Genomic DNA, 24,723 nt, shown 5'->3' on the forward strand with positions numbered 1-24,723 from the left:
TCCCCTATTCGCCCCTGAGCAAACACCTGGAACATCTCATACCAATGTGGTTCATGAGATGCTTTTGTGCAAAAATAGTCACAAAATAGAAAAAAAGGTACATTTATTTCCTGTCAAGAAAGACAAAAGAAATGTAAACACACCAAATTGTACCCCATAAAATACAATTCATTTATTCATTTTCTACTATGTATCCTTACGAGGGTCGCAGGGATGCTGGGAGCCTATCCCAGCTGTCTTTGGGCGAGAGGCGGAGTACACCCTGGACTGGTGGCCAGCCAATCACAGGGCACATATAGACAAACAACCATTCACACCCACATTCCAGCATGTTTTTGGAATGTGGGAGGAAACCGGAGTACCCGGAGAAAAACCCACGCATGCACGGGGAGAACATGCAAACTCCACACTGAGATGGCCGAGGGTGGAATTGAACCCGGGTCTCCTAGCTGTGAGGTCTGCGCGCTAACCACTTGACCCCAATCAACTTTAATATGTTTAATAAGTTTCTTTCTACAGGAGTACACTTTCACTAAAAATGTTTACTTTTGAAAAGCTAATGAATAAATATTTTTACGAAGCAGGAAAAAAAGTTTTTTATTGACTATTTTTCATAATCTAGGTATTTGAATTGTTAATTTGTACTGTCTAACATTTGCTGCATTTCTTGAAATGGTGACTTTTAAATTGTATACCGCCCATAAAATACAATAAAACAAATAAAATCTACAAAAAAGACATTGCAACATGACAATGGCAGGATAACAAATGTAGTCAAATAGTATATAGTATACCGTATTTTCTGGACTATAAGTTGCACAAGGCCAAAAATGCATAATTAGGTAGAAAAAAACATACATAAGTCGCACTGTAGTATAAGTCGCATTTTTTGCTTTTAATTTATTTACAAACTACTTGACCAAAACAGACATTACATCATCTTGGAAGGCAAGTTCTAACAATTAAAAAATAGAGAACAGGCTGAATAGGTGTAAGATATACTAACACAATGGTTATTCAGCTACACAAAAAATAAACAGAAATGGTGTCCAGTGTAAATAAACAGTTTTTTTCATTTATAAGTCGCTCTGGAGTATAAGTCTCAGGAACAGCCAACCTATGAAAACTTATAGTCCGGAAAATACGGTAATTATTTACCTTCAAAGCCAGGCCAGCCATGCTATGCCAACTTTTATTCTCTCCCTGCATTTTCCGCGTCTATAAGTCAAAGACTCCTGAGAGTTCATGAATAAACTACATGTATAAAGCTCTTGGAAATGTCCCACATGGATTTTATGTTATGTCCTGGACCTCTAAGTTGTCCTATACATGCAGCGCATACCTGCGCCTCTCACATGGAAACGGCAATGCGTTGGCATGTTTAGAGCGATATACAGCCTCACAGTTAGACGACGGGGTACTTAAAGGCCTCACTTGGACGCTGTCGGCATTGCAAGGCCCATAGATACCATCGCAACACGACGAGGGGAGTGCCGTGTGAACACTGTGCGTGTAAAAGGCCAACGCGACAGGATGCAGACAAATAAATGCAAGCGATTGTTGCGGGGGCGTCTTCCCTCAGCTATAAGTTCACGTCTGTCCAGCTTTCCTAAATGAAACCTTTCATCAAGACGAGTCAAGCAGGGAGATGCTGAGAACTCTTCAGCATTCCTCCCCGCTCACGTTGCGTGCAAGCGTGCACTACCTTGATCCACCTATATAAGAAGATATTGTCCAATCTTGCTGCAACATGCCAGACCTTCCAACCTTGAAAGAAAAAAAAAATCAGCCCCCCAACTGCCAGTCTCATCCTATTATTGGGAACATTACTGAAGGAGCGCCAACGTCTACGCCATCCACATTGATGTTTTGTTTTTTTTCATCATCCAAAGTATGCCAAGCGAGTCTTGCCTGCAGGGAGCAGGGATGTTTCCCCACGCAGCTTCCATGCCGGGCTGCTAGGCTGACTGCTGCTTTGTTGTAGCATGCTGAAGTATGCATCACTTGTTTTAACCTACAACTCGTGCTAGATGAAGAAGTCAACTTTTAACGGGAAGCACTTTTATCACCATACTTTAATACGGAATAATATAATGTTTAATTTCAGCAGTCATCAGCTCCGAGATTTAGCGGGGTACGTCGCTACAACCTGAAGACCTATGCATCAGTTAAGCGTTCAGACTTGCACGACTGTTTGGGAGGGTAGGGAGTGACAGGGTGGAAAAACACCCTTCACCTTTATCACATTGTTTTTTTTTTAACTCTTCTCTTTGCCTCACTACACATTAATGTAGCACAGGGCTGTTCAACTCATTCCAGACAGAAAAGGACGAGGGGAGCTGGACTAGAAGACCTACTGTATATGACAGGAACTACTACATAAAGACTTTCAATAACACAGGTGCCAAATTCAAGGCCCGTAGGCCAAATGTGGTCTGCAATGTTATTTTATGTGGCCAGCAGAATTGTTTGGAAAATTGTATTTACTTGGCCTGTATCACGGCTGTCATCTAATAACATGTTCACGATGATCTGTGTGGTAAAGTTTCAACATTCAGGGACTGATAACGCAACCACAGCTGCCTGGCGCAATATGTTGCTATGCAAAGCTGCTATGTTCCAATCTTGGCCCTATGTGCGTGGGCACCTGGGATAAAACGTGTGTAAGCTGCTTACATTCTGTCAAAATGTGACAATACTAAATATGCCCGCATCATTGAGACACGTATGTTCACAACATCAAACAATCATTTGTGTGTGTACACAAGAAATGAAGAAAGTGTGTAATACTTAGGCTCTGCAGCATCCGCTGTAGGACGACCAGGTTCAGAGACAGCTACTTTCCCCTGGCCATCAGACTGCTGAATGCCAAATAAGCCCCTCTACCTTTACTTACATTATTATTATTTATTTAAATTATTTGGGCAATTTACTGTTCACGCTGCACTTTACATTATGTTGTTCACATTTGGTGTCTATTCTATCTATTTATTCTCCACATTACTATTATTATTATTATTTATTATTACTTATCTTCTTTTGTGTCTGTTATTATATGGGAGCCAGGCAACGACATTTCATTGGCAATTTCACGACTGTGTTTTTGTGCAATGACAATAAAGGGAGTCTTTCTATCTATCTATCTATATGAATTACACATGTTCATAATATCTGGACTATGAAAAACTAATGAAAAAAATACAACATTTTCGTGATTGAGAGAGCTGTGGGCTCTAATCTTGATTTCGACCAGGCAAGCTGCAGCAACGGGACGTGGCCAGTGCACTTTGCAATTTTCGTGAACAGCCCAGTCCGACGCAGCGCAGCGCAGTGCAGCGCAGCGCAGCGCCGCGCACCCACACCTCCGTCCCTCCCACCGGCGCAAAGAGGGAGAGGGTTTTAACACAGTTGAGTGTAATTTTAGCCAATCAAATAAATGCCTCTCATTACCTTTAAATGCTCAGGAGGCCACAATTATTGTGACTAAACGGTTATGGAATTGTTGCTGGTCTCTGACTGAGAGAAAAAAAGTATTTATACTTAAGTATACTTAAGTAGGGCCTACTGCTAAATCACGAGTAAAACATCTTTATATGACAAGGTCCACTGCTGTTTTTAAGGACTTATTGCTGTCAAAGATCATTTATATGGTAGGAGTGCTATATTCGTTTTAGAAATCAACTCCAAAAATGTTTTGTACTGAATTGGCAGGCCGATCTGATGTCATTGTCTGGCCTGAGTTGGCCCGCGGGCCGCCCGATGTATGCCCTGAAAGAATCATTAAACAGCCCTCATGGTTGCATTCCGTCCAAGCAGCTGTCTGTGTACTTAAACAAGCTCCTTGTACTCGTTGAAAATGCTCCCATTCGGAGCAATCTCATGGTCTCTCTCAAGGTCCTAGAAGGTGCTGAGTCATTTTTGGTGTTTGAATGGAGAGGGTGGGGGCAACTTTGACCATTTATGGACATTTGAAGTTATCAAGCACAGCCTTGAAACGCAGCAGCCTGCAGGAGACCAGAAGAAGTCACTCGGGATCAGCTTTTAGCACGTCTACACCTTATAAGGACATCCCAGTGAGCAAAAATAAAATATGTCTCTACCTGTACAGACGTGCATTAATTAATCTACTTGTAATCTAATCATCACAAGCCATGTTTAGGCTAGTCATTGGCTCCTCTTTGTCGCCCCCTGTGGCCAAAGTAAGAATGCGGCTCTGATGACAAACATGTATCTCCAGACTGTGGCCTCAGTGCCAGAGCTGTGTGTTTACTTTCCACCCGCGGGTGTGGAATTCGACAGTATGCGCGCATGGGGAGGCATCACGCACACACACACACACACCCACACACACTCGCACACATACGTACACATGCACAAACCATTAGGATGCATCACAGTAAATATGAGTGTGTGTGTACTTTTGCAAAAAAAATAGGTGAAGTCGCTTGTCTTCTTGGAAAACTTCCGTTGGTAAAAATAGAAAAGGCTTGGCCACAGCGGAGGTCAGTGGGACGCACGCGGCAAGGCGGCGTTTGGCAGTGTAGTTAGATGCTGTGAGGTCATCTAAGCCGGTGGTCCCCAGTCATTTTGATTCCAACAGAACCTCTACAGTAATTTAATGCTCTTGTCATGTACCAATAAATACTACAAAGAAATCCAGTAGTACAAAATAATAGTAAAGGAAAATAAATACAGGGCCAATATTGCTGATTTCTTTTATGTGAGCAAACAGCGGGCATTCATTCATTTTCTACTGCTTATCCTCACGAGGGTCGCAGGGGGTGCTGGAGCCTATCCCAGCTGTCTTCGGGTGGGAGGCGGGGTACACTGGTGGCCAGCCAATCACGTATAGGGCACATATAGACAAACAACCATTCACACTCATTGTCTATGGACAATTTGGAGTGGCCAATTAACCTAGCATGTTTTTGGAATGTGGGAGGAAACCGGAGTACCCGGAGAAAACCCACGCATGCACGGAGAGAACATGAAAACTCCACACTGAGATGGCCGAGGGTGGAATTGAAGTCGCATCTCCTAGTAGTGAGCCTGCACGCTAACCACTCGTCCAACGTGCAGCCACAAGCGGGCATAATTTGAAAAAATATTTAACAAACAACAAGGAATTCAACTAAAACGGGCACAACAATACATAAAGTATTCCATTGGCACTTTCAAAATTCCAGCACACATGTAACTCAGGAAGAATGCCTTTCAATGTTACTTTTACTGTGAAAAAGGTGTTGGTGGTTTTGGTGTGATGAATACTTTAACCCTAAGGTACGTACTGAACCGTGATTACGGTGTGATGTACACCCATCCTTGTCTCGCCAAACATGCACACCCTCCTCCAGGGAACAAATTGGAGCTGAAGGTGAAACCGAATCTTTTTTGTCATTGTCATCAAGGACAATTATGGCCTCTTTTTATCCCACCTGCATCATCATATTCATGACAGCAGCTTTGCATCACTTAGTTTTTTTTTTTTTTTATCAAGGTCAGGATTATCAGGTTTATCAGGTATCCAACAGGCATGGTCTGCTCGGGTTGCGTTCAAGACATCCACACTAGGGGGAGTTTTTTCTTGCCTCCGTCGCCTTTCTTTATGTGAGGCGAGGTGTTTGAGCTCCGGTAGAAAATATCAAAGGTAAAGCCAGCAGCTATAAAAAAAAAAAATCAGGCGAGTAAGCCCTTTATGGGAAAAAGCTTCTCAAATTCCAACTCTGCTTAGACTCCCGGAAATAATGTCAACATTATGCTATGCTAATGGAGGCTCCTTAATGCAAATGTTAGCTTTTGGGCCGTACGTCTTATTGTCTTCACGACTCCATTGTCACCCGCTGATGTAATATTATATCACCGAAGTCGACATTAGCACTGGCTGTTGAGTTGAACGCTATCCAAACATTTGCGCTCAGATTTAAAGTTTGTTTTGTCAACACTTGTAAGAGCGCCGTGATTTATCAGTATAATAAACAGCCGCTTGCGAAGGCTGGACGCTGTAGCGGAGGTGGCGTGTTTACTTGCACGGCCACTAATCCGTGGATAGTAGCAACATTTACACTTTTTTATTTAATGGTACACATTGGTTCCAAGCAGGGTTCCTGTAAAAGAGACAAACACAGATGCTTATGCTTTGGGACTTTGTGTGAATGCATTAGCGCAGGGGTCTCAAACTCAATTCACTTGGGGGCCACTGGAGCTACGGTCTGGGCAAGGCTGGGCCGCATCAGGTTTTCAAAAAAAAAAAAAAAACACATTTATTAAAAACAGAAAAATATACAAACTTTTTCAGTGCTTTGGTTCTGATTTTCTACAATAAAAGCTCTGATAAAACATTTCACTGTTCTCAAATATCTTAATTTTTATTTTTCTACACAAAATAAGATGAAAAATAAATAAACAAATCAAGAATAAAGAAAATTAATCAATCAGTAATAAATAAATATAATAATAATAATAATAAAACAGCAAATAATAAAAACTTAAGAAACCACATATAGTTGGTGGGTAGACAAATTATTTTTTCAGATTAAAATGAACAAAGCATTATTAGAGCCCTGTAGACATGACAAAACACGACTATAGTCACATTTATACTTTTTTTATTTACAACATATTGCGCAACTGCAGGGTCTTGAGACACATGCTAACTCGCAAACTAGAGAGCTAGCGACCTAAACGGTAGCCTTCAAGTTATTTTGTTTAAACTTAAATAGCCAAAAACTTACCACTTCCACACGGATAGGGAGGATAACTATTAACAGTTATTTATCCTTTAACATGAACATTAATCAAACGTAATAATTTTTTCTGGGTACATGATACCATACAGCATCCATATCAAACTTGCGCGGGCCGCACGAACATTAAACTTTCATATCAAGGTGGGGGCCAAAGGTGGCCCGCAGGACCCTAGTTATTAAACAATTTGCAACTACTATTTGCAACTAGTCTGAAATAAGCCCATTTTTACAGTATTTTATTGAAAAAAAGAGGCAGGACAGGACAATATTATAATATATTGTATCTAACTAACTGAACATTTACAATAAATCAAGTATTTTCTGGGATTTCCGAGCATACTTAAATGCAGAAAATTGTACTTCCGCCTTAAGAGCTATATTATTCACTTATTATTCACTTATTCAAAATATTCACTTATTGTTTTTATTTCTATTTCTGTTTATTTAGACCACACATATGTAATAAAGATGTTATTGTGATGTTGGGGGTGTCTGTGAATGCATCTTGCGGACAATGAGGAAGTGTTGTTTCGATGGCGAAGGGACAAGAGATGTGTTTGTAAGTTGGAGATATTGCTGTTTTCAGGTCAGAATAAAGTTCTAAAAGTGCGGCAGACTCTGTGTCTGTCGGCATAGCAGAGAGGCGCATTCGTTAATTAAAAATGTAATGAAATAAGTTACTAAGTGACAACATAGTTCCAATACATGGAAAAAATACAAATACAGTATATATCTGTACTACTATAAGTTGTCCACATTAAATGAACTACATCATCCGTGCAGTATCATCTCATTAGGAGGATACATTACATGACCTGGTGCTATTTGTGGAAGCATGCTAGTGTTTACAGCTGCGTGCCCATTCTCGCCTGGCTTCACTTGGGGCTCAGAAAACATGGCCAAATTGGCAAAATTCCGCCTCTTCTCTTTAATTATCCTCTTGAAGGACTACTAGGTGGAGTGGAGAAAAGTGAGCCTAATCCCGTCTAATAGCCTTGTTTCGTCATGGCTGTGGAATCCCCAAGAGAAAGGAAAAAAAAAGCAGCGGCATGAATATCATGTGCTAAGGTAATTCTTGATGCATAGCACTTAGTAGGTTGAGTTGATGAGTGCACGGAGGGAACAAAATGAAACAGCAGTTGGCGATTTGGGTGGCCTAATTTCTGGAACTCTAATGCATGTGTGCTGGCGTATGGAATAAACAGTCGACGAGGAATGATGCCGGACGGCCAAACACAGCTGGTTTGTCTCCTGCCGGAGACGTGGGGAGGAAGAGGACATTGGAAGAGGAAGGGAGGAGAAGTATGGAAGACGTGCTAGATAGGGGAGATGAGAGGCAGGCCCCTTTCTTGGGTTTATTACATTGCTATTCATTTAGCTGAGTAGTTTCGCATCACCTGTCAATCAAAAGCATCCTTTTGCATCTTCTTCCTGCATCTTCCGGCCTCATCACATATGATGTATGCATTCCTTCTCCATCCCAATCTCAACATATGCACTTTTTTGAGTTAGCCACACACTCCACACTGAGGAATTCCATCAGCTTTATCTAAAAACACTCCTGTCCCATCATGCTACCTGGTCTGCATCGTATAGGTCCATGTCTGCCTGCGTTATGTTTTGGGTAGACTCGTTCTAGATAACATCTGCAGAGCTTATAGGAATGATGGGACAAGTCCAGGCAGGGGAGATGATGTACATACTTGTTTGGACAGCAGAGCTAACACTGACTGGGTGACGTTGAAGACGGGGAAAGTGTGGATTCCATACAGGATATTATTTTCTCCTGTTTTATCACTGGCAGGATAAATGAAAAATTCACTTTATAATGTACCGTAGTTTTCTTTTCCAAAATGCATTTTCATGGGACTTCTGTGTTTGGTTTGTGGCTGTAATTTCCTGTATAATGCTTTTATTTTGTATCTTCTGTTTCCTGTTTTTTGCACCATAGGCAGCAAGCTATCTTTTGTCGATGCAATTTAGTTCAGCTTGCAGTTTGAGTTGGTTGCCAGGTCATTGTGTTTGTAGGAAGTTTGTTTTTTAGAATGAGTTTATACCTTCCAACGCTTTTGCTTTTCTTTGGACTTTGCGTTTTTTTGTCAAAACATCCACTGTTTTTCCCAAATTAAAGACTTTTTACCTGCACTTAACTGCCTCTGCATCTCGGGGTGAAATTACAAAACATAATAGCAAACCAGGCTGCACGGAATGGTTAGCACTCAGGCCTCACAGCTAGGTGACCCGAGTTCAATTCCACCTTCGGCCATGTTTGCATGTTCTCCTAGTGCATGCATGAGTTTTGTCCGGGTACTTCGGTTTACTTTCACATTCCAAAGACATGCTAGGTTAATTGTCCATAGGTATGAATGTGAGTGTGAATGGTTGTTTGTCTATATGTGCCCTGTGATTGGCTGGCCACCAGTCCAGGGTGTACCCGAAGACAGCTGGGATAGGCTCCAGCACCCCTTGCGATCCACGTGAGGATAAGCCGTAGAAAATGAATGTCTGTTTTAGTTGTTTTTTTATGACATTTATCACTAATGTTGTATTTGTATTAACAGCAGCCTTTTTATTTTCAACAGAATTCAATTGAGAAAAAAAAAAAATTGTCACTTAGTTGTTCATATTGTTCCATATGATGTTGGTGTATTACTGCAAACTGTATATGCAGTATCCTGTATATATAATACTGTACATATATACCCCAAGTCAGGCTAAAATCAGCCAAAATGAATAATTATCTAAAATCAATATTTACAAATGGTACTTTAATATAGTTTTCATTACCTGTGGGGACACACGTGCATCTATTCGGCACTCAGGCACTTCTTTCTCACCCTGAGGGCGCTGCAGAGCTCAGCATCTGTTTGTCTGGGTGTGGACGGATCAGTGTCCCGTGCACACCCCCGAGGCCGGCTTACGTCCCACAACAATGACTGAATATGAAACAGACACATCTGGTTAAGACTGTCCATGGGAATAAAATGATAACACATCAAAGAAAAAAAAAGTTGCAGCTTTAATTCAGTAACATTGTGTCCTGCGTCCGTTCCCATGCTCGCCCTCTCGGCCTCCTTCTGTCATGGTGATTAGAGGAGTCCAGGAGATCAGAGACCTACACCGCTGACCTTTCCCCTCCTTTTCTTTCTCTCCTTATTCTCTGTGCCAAACTTTATCCTCTCCCCTCCATCACCACAGTAATCTTTGGGCGTGTAACTGATGCTGATGCCCCGAGGTGGTGAAAAACATACGTACCCACCTTGTTCTTCTTCTTCATATCCTTTTGTCTCTTCTACTCCTGAACAGCTGCACACAAAAGGCTGAAGATTTGTCAGAGCAGGCACGTCTACTGTATTTCCTGTCTTACTTTTCTGACAAATATACCACATTTATACCACATTTAGTGAACCCCAAAGATTAACGCCCATAGTCATTGACCATTTGTTCAATGAGTCGTTGGAAAAACCTGATTTACATGGATGTGCTCACATAGCCTGGATAGCCTGACCCATAGGGGGCACCACAAATGCCTCACAATAGGATGTAGCACAGCTTAAATTTGTATTTGTTTGCTCTCTGAATTATTCATTCATTCATTCATTTTCTACCACTTTTTCCTCACGAGGGTCGCGGGTGCTGGAGCCTATCCCAGCTGTCTTCAGGCGAGAGAGGCGGGGTAGACCCTGGACTGGTCGCCAGCCAATCACAGGGCACATATAGACAAACAACCATTCACACTCACATTCATACCTATGGACAATTTGGAGTCACCAATTAACCTAGCATGCTTTTGGAATGTGGGAGGAAACCGGAGTACCCGGAGAAAACCCACGCATGCACGGGGAGAACATGCAAACTCCACACAGGGGTGGAATTGAACCGTGGTCTCCTAGCTGTGAGGTCTGCGCGCTAACCACTCGACCGCCGTGCCGCCCCTCCCTGAATTAGTGAAATATTGAAAAATTTCATTGAAATTGAATAAAAACCCCAGTCATATTGGAGCTAAAATGTAAATATTTCTAGGGGTGTCATATGTATTTATTGCAATTAAATAATAGCATATTTACAGTAGTATATATGTATTTATGCATATATATATATTTTAATCTCTAACTCTACTGTTTTAGTATACCAGTTGCCTTTTTATAAAATCTGTTTTCATGCATTGGGCTTGTGCTTGAGTTGGGTCATTGAAATTGGGAGGGCAAGGTGAGGAGCGGTGAGTAAGCGGAAAGGAGATGTGAAAATGGAAGCGCATGTGAGAGTTGATGACATGGTAAATGCTAATCTCCACAACACCTCAACAGCACCATTGATAAAGGTAGAGTGATATGACCTCTTTGTAAGTAGTTTGTCTACTGCCATAGCAGCTCAGGTTTATTTAGTCTACCACATCAAACGCAACACACTCAGCATGGTTCAATGCTTGTACTTACTGTTTGTTGATGTGTTAACTATATGGAACTGATGTTTTATTTTATTTTTCTTTTCTAATTATTTGGAGATTGACAAAAGAACAAAGGAATATTCTCTCCTGGCGCTCACAACAAAAGGTAAATTATGTAGTGAATTTAAATGAAAATACCTCCAAGTGAGAACTCTTCTTGCAATTTTTAGGTGAGATTAAAAAAATAATTAATTGATTGATTAATTTAATCCCTTGACAGCACTAAAATATTTGCCGTCTTTCCCAGGCCCCGTTTTAATGAGGTTAGCTTGTCCAGGCCAGCTCATGATCAATTGTGGGGGTCTCGATCGTGGGGGTGTTTGACCCTGCTTGTTATAAAGAACCAAAACACCCCTCCACTTCATCACTTTTCATTTTCTCATAACCTTCATCAGAATCCCTTCCAGTGGCCCCCCCTCACCCTTTCATCCCCTAATCGTGCTGAAATGTGCCCCCTGACCCCACATTGACCCCAAACCTCCGCTCAGTGGTACAAGCATGTAGCTTTCATTGCCGACCCCAAAAGAGGGTCCCATTTAGATTTTGTCGTCGATCTAGTCTCCTCATGTGGTCTCGCCTCCCAGCATGTGGTCTATATGAGCTTATGTCACTCATACGTCGGCTTATAAAAGCCTTCTTTAAGTCTCCTATCAAGTCTGAAAGCGCTGTCTGATGTTTGCCAGCTATCTCAGGAATGCCACCCTCAGCCCAAGAGGTTAATCTGCAGTTCACACCAAGTTTAGAAGATGCAAAGTCATGTGTGTGAAGCCAGGAAAACTTGAACGTATATTACATTTTTTGTTATTACACTTCAATCAATGAGTAAGTGTTGACAAAAGGAGGTCAACTTCACGGTCAGCTTGTTATCAAAGGAGCTTCAAGTCCTGCTTTGTCTTCGCAGGGGGCCAACCTTGACGAGCCATGTTCCGGTCTGGACTGCAGTGGAGGATGCAGGTGCAACCCGGAAAAGGGCTCCAGGGTGAGTGTTCAGCGTGCTGCCATCTTGGCTCTCATTGCATTCATGTCTGTGTCTGAATTGACGCACCTCCGTACCTTTTGAGTGCATAATTGCATTCATAATGAGAAGTACGGCAAATTGTAGTGGATGGTCTTACCAAGGTCTTATCACCCATGACGGGAAGTCAGGGAAGGCAGGAGAGGCAAAGTCTCACTGGTCATGGTGAAAAATAAAAAAACAATAACATAAAACAAATATGAATATTTATCCACTATACTGTAAATGTAGTTTGTGTATGAGTCCAGTCTTTTTCAACATTTTCTGAAACGGGACCTATTATGATCATTTTTCGGCCCTTTGTATTGAGTTGTGGATTCCTATGGAGCAGCTACACAAGATAACCAGCACAGGAAGCTTTCTTGATCTTCCAGAATCTGCACCTATTCAATGATATTTATTTGGATTTCCCGTGCAAATGGTCTGTTTTAATTGCTTTAAGTGCTGATAAGGACTTGATAAATGGTATAGAAGTTGATAATAAACTGCAATTTCTCTTTTTAAAATGTCCGCTTTTAACATACAACCATATGTGTTGAAACCCAAATCCGATTCGGAGATTCAAGACGTCTCTTCTCAATATACCATTTTAGCGTTTTTCTACAGCATCGGTAACATGTAATGCTTTTTGCGGGACTACCAGTGTCTAAAAAAGTAATGTAGACCCACTGATTGTGATGGGAAACAGCTATTAGCAACCCTGCTCCCTGTATGCACACTCTATAATGCTACACAGACAAGTGCTTTTGCTGCATGACTTCCACAAAATAAACACAGTTAGGACACTGATAAATTGTTATTTACTGCTTGCTCTTCTGACTCTTCTATACGACCAAACGTTGGAAAGGCGTAGGGCTTCAGCAAGTTTCTCGGCTAGTCCATCTGCATACTGGCCCATGTTCACAAAACAGTCCAGTGTGAAATGCCGTTGGCTTGACATGAGCTACAAGGTTCTGTCACCGCTGTTCTTCGCGGGTCAATCTGGGACAGCACTATGCTATCAAAATCTGTGCACTCAGGAACTCAGTGCACAGTGTACCCAGTATAAGCAGTCAATTTGCAGAATCCCGTACTTACACTTTAGAGTGCATTAGTGAACTACTAGTCTTTTGCTTGCTAGGTTGGGTTGCCGCCCATCCCCAAACAACAATTACTCTCTGACACACAAGCCTGCACTTACTCACCTCCTACTGTACTCCACTTATGGCAAATAACACAGCAACTGACGGCCATTTACCTCAGCTTAAATGATACAATTTAACCTTTAACTGTTACTGTCGGGCCACGCCTAGGTGCTCATTTTGTCATTTTACTTTTGGCACCTTGCTGACCTTCTATCTTAGTGAGATACCCTTGAATTTAATGGGTGCAATGTAGCTTTTGTTAGTTGTTTTTAGGGTAATTTAGGATTTTAAATTAGTGTTAAATAACATTGGGGGGTTGTAGAATGATCATACCGGTTATGGCGATGAGGCACTGACTTCTTTTTTTTATATTACTCATTAAGAGTGTAAAAGGAAAAAGAGAATGAGTCACTTTTGTTGAAAAAATATTTGATTTGGTTAAAAAAAATAATTCTAATTGTTTTCGAACACTTTTTCACCCCTATTTATTCATTCATTCATTTTTTACCGTTTTTCCTCACAAGGGTCGCAGGGGGTGCTGGAGCCCATTCCAGCTGTCCCCGGGCGAGAGGCGGGGTACACCCTGGACTGGTCGCCAACCAATCACAGGGCACATATAGACAAACAACCATTCACACTCACATTCATACCTATGGACAATTTGGAGTGGCCAATTAACCTAGCATGTTTTTGGAATGTGGGAGGAAACCGGAGTACCCGGAGAAAACCCACGCATGCACGGGGAGAACATGCAAACTCCACACAGAGATGGCCGAGGGTGGAATTGAACCCTGGTCTCCTAGCTGTGAGGTCTGCGCGCTAACCACTCTCACCGCCATGCAGCCCCTATTTATTCAGTTTTTTTAATTAAATGAAAAACATTTATGGTCTAAGGCACAGGTAAACAGGTAATCTCCACCTCCAGGTACACTCACCCCGCTACAATTGGTAACATTCCCAAGCGCTCCCGAGGACTTCCAGATACATAGGTCCGGGTTTACTGAGTGCGGGTAACTTTCAGCCCATATGCCTCGTGTTCAAAAACTATAAAACCGAGCGTTCAGAGCCATTACAAACTTTTTTCAGACCTGACTTCCAAATGCGCTAACCTCATTATCTTTGGCATCGAGTAACAATACGATACAATATTGTAACAACATTCATAAGTCAGAAAAGTGGGAAAAGCATAATGGGTCCCCTTTAATGAAATAGCCTGTGAATGCAGATGCCACCATGGCCAATTCTATAGATCTGGATCGAGTGCAAATGCCTGGCAGAAAAGAGGGCCCACAGCTTGAGGTGATGTGGCATCCAAACCCACACACACACATACACATGCATAGAGACATACATAGAGACACAATCCAGACGCAGTGTTGGTTTTTACTATTAACAGCCTCGGGGCTGCACATTCTCTTTAGATCTTTGTTTATAGTTTAACTTTGCTCCTGCCTTTGAGGTCATGTTGACTGCATTAGAATCCCAAAACATCCTGCCTTGGCTCAAAGGTCAGAGAGTCAGGGAAGGTGGGATGTCTGTGAGTGTGTTAAAGGGGTCAAGGAGCATCTGCTTTATTTGATTTGTGTGTCAATCAGAAGCAGAGATGCTGCTACCTTCTGCTTTGGTCGAGCTAATTTTGCCTTGAAACATTTTTTGCGCCATTTTTTGCAACACTTTGAATACTCCTGATTTAGTGCATAGAATTAGCGTGATTTTGCTGTGCTAAGCTATCTCAATATGCATCACAATTAAAAAAAAAACACCAAAGAGTGCTTTTAGCCAAAAGAGCAGACAATAATGGGTGCAATGAGAGGCGGGGAGAGCCTTTTCTGTTAAAATAAGGGTGATGTGATAGGGGCTCTGCGTCTCGGTGGGTTACAACGATAAGAAACGAGGGACAAAACCTCGCTATAGGCTCCCTTGATTTCAATCTCGTCATCCTTGGGTCGTTTCCCTTTAACAAGCATTACTAATTCACTTTAGGGATACATTTTATAGGTATAAATATTATATATTTTTGAGGGGATAATAAACATTATACAGCAGAATGTGTAAGATGGAAGCACATATGATAGCGGCATCTGATGAGACTGTGGGATGTACATTCATCTAGCCTTTACATCAAACACACACACACACACACAGGCTCAGATTGCAGCCGATAATGAAAGTTGGCAAGCATGAATGAGGACTTTGATCTTGTCCAATAGAACCAAGCTGTTTCTCATTGTCTTATATTAACATGTGTTTGGAGCGAAATGCATGGCTACTGCTGTGTATGTGTTTACATGTTTGTGGAGTGATGTGAACACCAGATTAATGTTAACACAGTCTTATCAGCAACAGTCTTTAATGGACATAGTACATACACACACGCATGTTGAAGCCTCTTCCAGGCATGTTATCTGACTTTGAAGACGCTGGTCTTTACTTTAAAGCGCCATCATTCTAAACTACTTGGGAGGGAAAAAATAGCAGCAAAAGCAGCAGCCATCTTGCCTCCTGTTGTCACCTGGAAACAAATTATGGAAAGGTGGTTCTACAGCTTAGAACATCAGCGCTCTAAAAACACACGCACACATTTCGCTTGGATGAGGAAGACTTCGGTGTTTATTTTTTTTTTAAATATCAAAGGTCCAATGACAGATGTATTAGCTCATTTTTAGCAGGGAGCAAAGGAAGACCCTATTTGATCTCTCTGTGCACTCTACTGCCCTCGCATGGCTACACTCGGAGTAGCAACAATTATCAAATATTTGTAATGTTTCTTGATTTTTTTATTTTTTAACAATTTAATGCACTTTCTTTGCAGCCCTGAAGGGATAAAAGTGCATTACATAATGTTACACAAGTACAGTGAAACACATATGTTATTTGGTCAACTTTGAAACTACTATATATTACTAATAGTAAATAGTAATGATTGACATTTCATAGTGACAGTTTAAAAATTTACAGGCAATCAAATGAGTTAATATTAAACAATTGACAATTAAATTCAGTATGACAATAAAGATGGGCGGCACGGCGGACAAGTGGTTAGCGTGTAGACCTCACAGCTAGGAGGACCAGGGTTCGATTCCACCCTCGGTTTGCATGTTCTCCTTGTGCATGCGTGAGTTTTCTCTGGGTACTCCGGTTTGTTCCCAGTTTCCAAAAACATGCTAGGTTAATTGGCGACTCCAAATTGTCCATAGGTATGAATGTGAGTGTGAATGGTTGTTTGTCTATATGTGCCCTGTGATTGGCTGTCCACCAGTCCAGGGTGTACCCCGCCTCTCGCCCAAAGACAGCTGGGATAGGCTCCAGCACCCCCGCGACCCTTGTGAGGAAACAGCGGTAGAAAATGAATGACAATAAAGATAATTACGCCTAATTCCTCAATGGTTGTGTACATAACTTTAGTATGTTAGTATGTTAGCTAGGTAGCATTCATTAGACACACACGTCATGTATAACGTCCAGTTAGCTAACTGCACATGCGAGCACTTGCGATCAAACATTACTGATACTGATTACTGATTACTGATATACCAGAAATGAAAGTGATGATTCAAATCAACAATGCAGCCAAAGTCAAGGCGACATATTTAAAAGGATTCTGCACATTACCCATTTTTCAAAAAAAGTTTGAATTTTGCGAAAAAATAGAAATGTCTGGAATGAAGGACCTGAATGAGAGGAATGGTTGGTATCGAGAAATGTGCAAATGGTAGAAGTTTGTAAAGTCAGGGAATGTTTTTTGAATATCTGAAAAGATACTATAGTATACACCACTTACTTTGACGTGCAGGCACAACAGCTCATCAGGAGGGGAGCTTCATTTCAGCTGATTGACGTCATATGACATGAACAAAGTGACGTTTATGATGGAACAGTAGCTCATGAGTGACGTAATGGGCACCCCTGTTATAGATCTAAAAAGCCCTCACTTGTGCACCTCCTGGATCAACTCATGTCTCATAACTCGTTCACACACATATATATCAGCATATATGCAGGTATGTCCAACAGTATCTATTAGCTGTCATTTTTACTTCTTGATTCTGGATGCAGTGGCGACCACGATGACATGATGCCTTTTTATTTATGAGGCCCAAAAAAAGCGTGGTGGAATGTCGTTTAACACGTACGCACCCCTCGCCCTCCTAACAAATATGAGGCCCATGCAATTATGTTTCAGTGGGCAAACAATGAAATGTTAAAGGTGATAAGTCTTTTCATTTGGAGGGGAGCCTCAGTTTAGTTGGACTTGCAGAAAATGTGCACATCAGCAGTTTATTAACAGACTAAATTGACTAAATAAATACAGCTGCACGGGGGCCACGATGGGACGCTAGACAGCTGTTATAAACACAGAGGAGAGGAAGTTGTACGAGGCTCCCATCTTGGATGCATTTGTGGGTTACAATTTGTATGTGCAAGTTTCACATTGGCTGTATGGTGGACGAGTGGTTGGTGCGCTAGGAGAACCGAGTTCAAGTCCACCCTCGGCCATTTTCTGTGTGGAGTTTGCATGTTCTCGTCATGCATGCGTGGGTTTCCTCCCACATTCCAAAAACATGCTAGGTTAATTGGCGACTCCAAATTGTCCATAGGTATGAACGTGAGTGTGAATGGTTGTTTGTCTATATGTGCCCTGTGATTGGCTGGCCACCAGTCCAGGTTGTACCCTGCCTCTCGCCTGAAGACAGCTGGGATAGGCTCCAGCACGCCTGCGACCCTCGTGACGATAAGTGGTAGAAAATGAATGAATGAAAGGTTCACGTCAAAGTCTATCACTGTGACTCCACTTCAAAACAAAGTACCCTGAATGACTTACAGCAAAAAGGAAGCCCTAAACATCTGTGCATTTATTTGAAAGGTGTTTGGCCTTTTAATGAGCCATGCGTGCCAATTACATGTACTCAAAACGCTGCTGTCACCTCGGGGTGATGTTTAAGGTGGACTTGAGGGGAGGCAGCGCCCTTGTTTTTAGTGCAATTACACCTTTAAGGTACATAGTGTCTAACTGGACACATTGTTGCACCAGCTTTATGACATCATCACCGTGGGACAGTGAAGCGCTGTGCTCTAATGGGCTTTTTATTGCAGGGGGGAAAGCACCTGGGTGAAAGAAGAGAGCGGGTTGTGGTTTTAATAGCAGGAGTCAATCGGAGGAGGGTGGGAAGCCCACAACAAGGTTGCAAGATTAGGTACACCTAATGTGAACGCAAAGACCTCATTGGTTGTCACCTTGCAGGCATTATCAGTTGTCTAAGTATATAAAAACTAGAAAGACAATCTGAGTACAAATCATGTGTGAATGCCGAAGAGCTGAATTTGAACTGGAATGCTCCATAAAACAATGTGAGATGTGGCAAATTGTTAAGTTAATTGTTTTGATGGCTGAATTCCTGAAGGCTCTGGATGTTGAGGGACTGCTCTGGATGCAGACCTGATGGGCTATAACTGTTGTAATCATGTGCACATTTTCAAAATAATTGCTTGAAAAAGTTTGAAATTCATCTCAAATCTACTTTTGTTTATTTACCTCTTATGATTTTATGGCAAACAGGAATGAAAAAAACAAACCAGTCAAAACTGGATTTTTCAACTTATCGAATTTTGCACCCTTTCAAGTCCAATTTTCAAAACAAAAACAAATTTTGCTACAATTGCATTTGCATGCTGGAGCCTATCCCAGCTGTCTTCGGGCGAGAGGCGGGGTACACCCTGAACTGGTCGCCAGCCAATCACAGTGCACATATAGACAAACAACCATTCACACTTACATTCATACCTATGGAAAAAATTGGAGTCGCCAATTAACCTAGCATGTTTTTGGAATGTGGGAGGAAACCGGAGTACCCGGAGAAAACCAACGCATGCACGGGGAGAACATGCAAACTCCACACAGAGATAGCCGAGAGTGAAATCGAACTTGGGTCTCCTAGCTGTGAGGCCTGCGCTCTAACCACTCGTCTGATGTGCAGCCCTTAGCAGGAAAAATGGAAAAAGTTTAACTAGGGACAAATGGATGGGAGGTTTGATGCACCCTAACTCACGCATAAGTAAAAGTGTAAAAGTACAAATCACGCCCCTGAGAATGAAAAATAGTCAATATATGACTATATGTAGTCATATATGTAGTATATGTAGTATATATATGTAGTATATATATATATAAAATATGTAGTCAATTGACGACAGTTTGTCACAGTCAAAGCCTATTGATGCTAGTGCATTTAAGTTCGACTATATACACATTTTGCCTGGCTCCACTGTCTCTCTGACGGCAGCTTGCTAGCTAGCAATCTACCAGTTATCTGTCTATTTTGTGTCACTTAAATACCTTGCTCTCTTATCTTGTCTTGTCGTCAAACACTAGTTGTGTGCTTAAGTTGTTAAAATAAGCATGCAGTGTGTCCAATTAGTGATGCTATCACGGGTTCCCAACAGGTAGCTCCTGAAACTAGAAGACAGTTGTCATTGATTTTTTGAGTATTTATTAGCAATACAGTGAATTTTTTTTATTTACTTTGCATGTTGATTTTCAGCTTGCGCTCCTAAAATTTCAAGTTAGGGGTCACTGTGCTCCAAGTCAAAAAAAAAAAAAAAAAAGGTTAGTCTGGAGCCCGAGAGCCAAAAACCCACCAAAGTGTATGTATTTGCCAAAACCACCCCCAACCTTTCCAAATCACCAAAATTCTGCTTCCATCACCACCCTGGAGTGGGCATGCAGTGTGACAGTTAAATCTTCTGTCGCCACAAAAACAATACGACTAGTTAAACTCCCTGAGGGACTGAGGAGGCAGTGAGTGGAGGGGGGGGGGGGGGGGGGGGCTCATCCAGTACATCACACACACTTTCACACATGGCCGTCCTGCTGAAACTGTCTGTCCGAGCGTTCCAGGAAGTGAGGTGGACCCAACGGGGGCACTAAGTCCGGAGAGCTTAGCATGACAGAATGGTCCCTATTGTGCCCTTTGTACTTGGGGGGATTTGGGCCTACAAACTGACCAGTCTGCTGGAAGGTGATGAGGCTGGAAGGTCGGAACGCCGACTCTGGCACATAAACACAGACGGTGTCTAAACGGCATGGCACGACCGTCTGTGGCTTAAAGGGATGCATAGTCCTTGAGGCTGCCTTCACCGTTCTTGGTTCCGTACTCTGGTCTAGACCAAAAATATATTAATAAACATAGTTAATGCGAGGATTTGATTGGGTAGCTTTCGTCACATAATTCAAATATTCCAAACCAAAATGCTATCCGCTGAATTGCATATATAATCTTTAGTCCTCACAAAAGTCGCGGGGGTGCTGGAGCCTATCCCGGCTGTCTTCACGCGAGAGGCGGGGTACTCCCACAGTACAGGGCACATATAGACAAACAACCATTCACACTCACATTCATACCTATGGACAATTTGGAGTCGCCAATTAACCTAGCATGTTTTTGGAATGTGGGAGGAAACCGGAGTACCCGGAAAAAACCCACACATGCATGGGGAGAACATGCAAACTCCACACAGAGATGGCCGAGGGTGGAATTGAACTTAACTCGGGTCTCCTAGCTGTGAGGCCTGCATGCTAACCACTAGACCGCCGTGCAGCCACATAATCTTGTGTACATATAATGTACTGAAATGCTATCTTAGATTTCACCAAAAGCTTCTAAAATCTAATTTTATTTTTATATTGTGTTATATTTACCATCTTTCATTCATTCATTCATTTTCTACCGCTTTTTCCTCACGAGGTGTGGAATATCCCAGCTGTCTTCGGGCGAGAGGCGGGGTACACCCTGGACTGGTCACCAGCCAATCACAGGGCAAATATAGACAAACAACCATTCACACTCACATTCATACCTATGGACAATTTGGAGTCGCCAATTAACCTAGCATGTTTTTGGAATGTGGGAGGAAACCGGAGTACCCGGAGAAAACCCACGCATGCACGGGGAGAACATGCAAACTCCACACAGAGATGGCCGAGAGTGGAATTGAACCCTGGTCTCCTAGCTGTGAGGTCTGCGCGCTAACCACTCGTCCGCCGTGCTGTCCTATATTTACCATCTTAAATGTCATAAAAGGCATCTAGCATCTGCCTTTGGCAGAGAAGCAGAGAGTGTATCTGGCCTACAGCTACGCCCATAAGGAAGCACAGTCCTCTGTGACATCACAAAGAAACAGTTTTGCAATGCCCTATGAAAACAAGCATTTTGAGCCATCCCAAACTTCTTTCAGGGCCCACTTCCAAATGCGCAAACCTCATTATCTGATACTTTGGCATGGTTTAACACGAGAATACAACATTCTAACTCCATGTATAGGTCAGAAAAGTGCAACAAGCATAATAGGTCCCCTTTAATTAAAAGAAAGAGTGATGGCAGTGTGAGAGAAAGTGCCGCCCTGGCATATTTTCCGCTGTGTGAAACCAGGTGTGGCTGCGAGAGGGGAGCCAGACAGCTTGGAGAGGCCATCTTTACCTCGCACACACCCTCTCATCACTAACATGGCTGCCCCCAGGCTGCACCCGCAAGTACGCCCACCATGGTCAAGAAAAAGCCAGGGTCAACTTAAACACGTCTAAGTCGTTATTAAGGCATATTAACACATTCCATCGCCCACCATTCCTCTGCAGTCCCAGTGAGAAACTTGTTAGTGTAATTTGTTTCTTTGTGGATGCAATGGCCAGTTGATATGGCACCCAACCTTTGATGACAGGAGCCCCACACTAGCTGTATGAGTGGGACACGATATTCTCTATCTGCATGATATATATTTTTACAATGATATAAGTTTCACATAGTTTGACATGTTGTCTTTGGAAGTGTTATACAAAGGTCATCTGCTGCTAGAGTTGATTTAAAGGACACCATATGGACAAAAATGTCATAAATATTTGGATGATTATACACTATACAATGTTGGCTGCCTGACTTGTACACACCAGAATGCAGCACACCTGTCTATTCATTCATTCATTTGGGGTGCTGGGGTGCTGGAGCCTATCCCAGCTGTCTTTGGGCGAGGGGCGGGGTACACCAGGGATCTCAAACACGCGTTTGATTAATGTTCATGTTAAAGGTTAAATAACTGTTAATAGTTATCCTCCCTATCCGTGTGGAAGTGGTAAGTTTTTGGCTTTTTAAGTTTAAAGGAAATAACTTGGAGGCTACCGTTTAGGTCGCTAGCTCTCTAGTTTGCGAGTTAGCATGTGTCTCAAGACCCTGCAGTTGCGCAATATGTTGTAAACAAAAAGAGTATAAATGTGACTATAGTCGTGTTTTGTCATGTCTACAGGGCTCTAATAATGCTTTGTTAATTTTAATCTGAAAAAAATAATTTGTCTACCCACCAACTATATGTGGTTTCTTAATTTTTATTATTTATTATTTATTAGTTTTATTATTATTATATTTATTTATTACTGATTGATTGATTTTCTTTATTCTTGATCTTTTGTGTAGAAAAATAAAAATGAAAATTATTGTTATTATTTATTGTAGAAAATCGGAACCAAAGCAAAGTTTATTCATTTTTCTGTTTTTAATAAGTGCATTTTTTTTTGTTTTTTTTTTGGAAAACCTGATGCGGCCCAGCCTTGCCCTAGCTGCAGTGGCCCCCAGGTAAATTGAGTTTGAGACACCTGGGGTACACCCTGGACCGGTGGCCAGCCAATCACAGTGCACATATAGACAAACAACCATTCACACTCACATTCATACCTATGGAGAATTTGGAGCCGCCAATTAATCTAGCATGTTTTTGGAATGTAGGAGGAAACCGGAGTACCCGGAGAAAACCCGGTAACCCGCTAACCACTCGGTCGCTGTGCCGCCCACACCTGTCTAATGATGATAAAACATTAAGGATATATATATATATATATATATATATATATATATATATTTGTTTCTTTGTCTTTGTTTCTTTGTGGACCAGAAATGCAATTTCACTGTGTAATTGCAGCTGTGAAATCAAATGCCCCAAAACAGACCACGCCCACCCTCTGCCCATCCTTCCTCCATCCGTCTCCTGTGTTTCCTCTCGACTGCTTAAATGGCAGCTAAATGTCTTCTAATGTCAGTCATGTTAATGAGCGTGTTGGTTTCAGGTTCTCAGAGGAAAACTTGCCTCAGGCAGGTTGAGGTCATTTTAATGGCCTCATGTGGTGGAACCATGCAAGTGCAGTCTGTCGTCTATTGCACTTGATGCTGAGAACCCACAGCAAACTCACAAATAGTGTACGACATGTTTGGGAACATCTTAAATGTAACGTGCATTCTTCTGTCTCCTCAGGGTCGTCCTGGGCCCCTCGGTGAAGTGGGTCAGAGTGGGCCAGAGGGTCCTCGTGGCATCCCAGGTGCTTCCGGGCCCAAAGGAGAGAAGGGTCATATTGGGCTGAAAGGACCGTCCGGCCCAAAAGGAGACAAAGTGGGTGTTATAGAGTAATTCTTCACCAACTTTTTACATGACATCAAAAATAATAATAAATTCCTGATGCAACTTTTTGGACCAGATGACAAAAAAACACAAATGCACCCATAAAAGCACTAAAAATTCTAGGTATTCATTAGCACAGTAGCCTATATTACATACTTACACAGTTTACTTTCTGTGATATTTCCCTCCTTCTTCTGTGCTGTTTACGTTTCACTTTATTCATATCAGAGGAAGCCACTGTTTGGTATCTCTAATTAGGAGGGTTACTATACAGAAGGTCGTGGCTAGGTCAGTGAACTTAGACACCTGCTTGTGATGATTAAATGCTTCTTTTTCCTGCCCTTCGACTCTATCTCTGCACGTTGGGCTGCAGACCAGAACAGAAGGTGAAACAATGAACGAAGCGACCATAAGTAACGGACCCTACGAAGGCTTATGTGGAAATTGCCACCCAGAACAAGTGGTTTAGGCAGGACAGTGAGGCTTCTAGGTGCCGCTAGTTGGCTGTTCGTTAATTGGCTTCTGACATGCAGGGGGCCATCCTGGTCGCCCAGATACTGGCTGGATGCAAGACCCTCTCCAAGCCACCCGCCACGTATGGTTAGGATGATTCTTACTATACACAGCACGGACCCGCCAACTTTGAAGAAACGTTCATTCATTCATTCATTCATTTTCCACCGCTTTTTCCTCACGAGGGTCGCAGGTGTGCTGGAGCCTATCCCAGCTGTCTTTGGGCGAGAGGCGTGGTACACCCTGGACTGGTCGCCAGCCAATCTCAGGGCACATATAGACAAACAACCATTCACACTCGCATTCATACCTATGGACAATTTGGAGTGGCCAATTAACCTAGCATGTTTTTGGAATGTGGGAGGAAACCGGAGTACCCGGAGAAAACCCACGCATGCATGGGGAGAACATGCAAACTCCACACAGAGATGGCCGAGGGTGGAA

The 24,723-nt window shown here is 42.2% G+C and overlaps 1 protein-coding gene across 3 annotated transcripts in view; it reads left to right on the plus strand.

The window, feature by feature from the left end:
- Positions 1–24,723, plus strand: part of col4a6 (collagen, type IV, alpha 6) — a 66,350-nt gene that overhangs the window by 21,772 nt on the left and 19,855 nt on the right. For all 3 annotated transcript variants that reach the window (XM_058066375.1, XM_058066376.1, XM_058066377.1), the window contains exons 4-5: positions 12,095–12,172; positions 23,623–23,757. In XM_058066375.1, coding sequence (XP_057922358.1) covers positions 12,095–12,172; positions 23,623–23,757 — 213 coding nt within the window. The remainder of the gene's footprint in view (positions 1–12,094; positions 12,173–23,622; positions 23,758–24,723) is intronic.

This window comes from Doryrhamphus excisus, chromosome 3 (assembly GCF_030265055.1).
Source record: "Doryrhamphus excisus isolate RoL2022-K1 chromosome 3, RoL_Dexc_1.0, whole genome shotgun sequence".
Taxonomy (NCBI): domain Eukaryota; kingdom Metazoa; phylum Chordata; class Actinopteri; order Syngnathiformes; family Syngnathidae; genus Doryrhamphus; species Doryrhamphus excisus.